The sequence below is a fragment of the Penaeus monodon genome, chromosome 35 (assembly GCF_015228065.2).
Source record: "Penaeus monodon isolate SGIC_2016 chromosome 35, NSTDA_Pmon_1, whole genome shotgun sequence".
Lineage (NCBI taxonomy): Eukaryota > Metazoa > Arthropoda > Malacostraca > Decapoda > Penaeidae > Penaeus > Penaeus monodon.
The window spans coordinates 8038562-8041061 of NC_051420.1; the positions used below are offsets into that span (position 1 = coordinate 8038562).

Genomic DNA, 2500 nt, shown 5'->3' on the forward strand with positions numbered 1-2500 from the left:
GTGTGTTTGTGTGTGTATGTCTGTGTTTGTTTGGGTGTGTTTGTGTGTTTGTTTGTGTGTGTTTGTTTGTTTGTATGTGTGTGTGTTTGTTTCTGTGTGTGTTTGTGTGTTTCTATATGTGTGAGTTTGTGTTTCTTTGTGTGTGTTTATTTATGTGTGCTCGTGTGTTTGTTTTAGTTCTTGTTTGTGTTTGTTTATGTGTGTGCTCGTGTGTTTGTTTTTGTTTTATTTGTGTGTTTGTGTTTTTATGTGTTTGTTTGTTTATGTGTGAGTTTGTGTGTTTGCTTATGTGTGTGTTTATGTGTTTGTTTTTATATGTTTGTTTGTTTGCGTTTGGAGGAGTTAGCGTGAGAGAGACAGACAGACAGACAGCGACAAACCAACAGACAAAAGGACAAACGAACAACCAAAGAAACATAGAAAGAAAAGAAAAAGAGAGAGATAAAGAAACAAACAGACAGACAAACAAACAAGCCGACACACACACACAAACAGACAAGAAAGAAAGCGACCAAAGAGAGAGAGAAAATAAAAACAGGAATAGAGAACGTACAAATGGGTCTTATTTCCACGTGATGAGACTAACCATTTCACAGCGACCGAACGTGCAACCAACCAGCATTCGACGGCAAGAAAGTGTGCAATCAACCAGTATTTGACAGCGAGAGAACCTGTAACCAACCAGCATTCGACAGCAAGAAAGTGTGCAATCAACCAGTATTTGACAGCGAGAGAACCTGCAACCAACCAGCATTCGACAGCAAGAAAGTGTGCAATCAACCAGTATTTGACAGCGAGAGAACCTGCAACCAACCAGCATTCGACAGCAAGAAAGTGTGCAATCAACCAGTATTTGACAGCGAGAGAACCTGCAACCAACCAGCATTCGACAGCAAGAAAGTGTGCAATCAACCAGTATTTGACAGCGAAAGAACCTGCAACCAACCAGCATTTGACAGCGAGATAACCTGCAACCAACCAGCATTTGACAGCGAGAGAACCTGCAACCAACCAGCATTTGACAGCGAGAGAACCTGCAACCAACCAGCATTTGACAGCGAGAGAACCTGCAACCAACCAGCATTTGACAGCGAATCCATCTGCCGTCAACAACAACAAAAAAAAAAAAAAAAGAAGTCTTGACACTCAACACCAACTTAAGGTAAAGAGGTAAGGCTCCAGCAACCCCAGGGACTTACGTGGTGGTTTCATGCTATTGTGTTTCTATTGTCCCTTCAGCGAAATGCATTTTGACTAATGAATAATTTTTCCACGTTGATATTCACTTTTAAAACGAATATTTTATATGTGTATAATGTATTATCATCTTGATTCTCAGTGGATGAACACGACGTAATCTTTGTTAATAAGTTTTGTAGTGAACGGATGCAAATGACATATATATATATATATATATATATATATATATATATATATATATATATATATATATATATACATGTATGTATATATATATATATATATATATATATATATATATATATATATATATATATATATATATATATATATATATATATATGTTGTATGTAGAGGCTTTGAATGTTTTCCTAAACTGTTTCAGTGATGTATGTATTAATCTGTTTGTCTGTTTATCTGCCTATTCGTCTTCCATCTGTCTGTCAGTCTGTCCATCAATTTGTTTATTTATTTATATATCTAGCTGTCTATCTGTTTCTAAATATTGTCTTGTATGTCTATCTATTGTATCGGACTGGTTGTCTGTCTGTCTGTCTGCCTCTCTCTCTCTCTCTCTCTCTCTCTCTCTCTCTCTCTCTCTCTCTCTCTCTCTCTCTCTCTCTCTCTCTCTCTCTCTCTCTCTCTCTTTATATATATATATATATATATATATATATATATATATATATATATATATATATATATATATATATGTGTGTGTGTGTGTGTGTGTGTGTGTGTGTGTGTGTGTGTGTGTGTGTGTGTGTGTGTGTGTGTGTGTGTGTGTGTTTCCAGCAGGATAGAAAAAACTATGAACAGTAGAATAAGATAAATAAAATAAAACGAAAGAAAACAAAAAACGCGAAGAGCTCAAAACTACATCCCCCTCTACCCCCAACCCTAAAAAAAATAAAAAATAAATAATTGTAAATCTCCCTCCCCCTCCCCCTTCCCTCACCCCCTTCCCCCCCAATTTTTCCCCCCTTACTGCAATATCCACCTTTATCTAACCCCCCCCTCCCCTCCTCCCCCGCGCGCTGTCCGATGCGATATGCAAGGCCCCGCCTCGAGTATGAAACTTGACCGAGCTTGCGCTGAAAACCAAGTCAGCTTGACCCCCCGACTTCGTTCGAGCTCCTTCGCCCTGGCCACTTCCCGCTGAATAATTCCCTGTGTTGGACCCTTCCCTCATCCGGGTTTGACTTTGCCGTTGCGCGGAGAGCTGGTGGGGAGGAAAGGGGAGGAGACGAAAAGGGAAGAGAGGGGAGGAGAGGGGCAGGACGGGGAGGAGAGGGGAGGA

At 39.6% G+C, this 2500-nt stretch overlaps 1 protein-coding gene across 1 annotated transcript in view; it reads left to right on the forward strand.

Annotated features, from left to right (window-relative positions):
- LOC119595215 overlaps positions 1 to 1220 on the forward strand; it is an 11751-nt gene extending 10531 nt beyond the window's left edge. Inside the window, exon 3 of the mRNA XM_037944382.1 lies at positions 581 to 1220. Within this exon, the coding sequence (XP_037800310.1) occupies positions 581 to 967 (387 nt within the window). The 3' untranslated portion in view covers positions 968 to 1220. The remainder of the gene's footprint in view (positions 1 to 580) is intronic.
- Positions 1221 to 2500: the final 1280 nt, after the last annotated feature.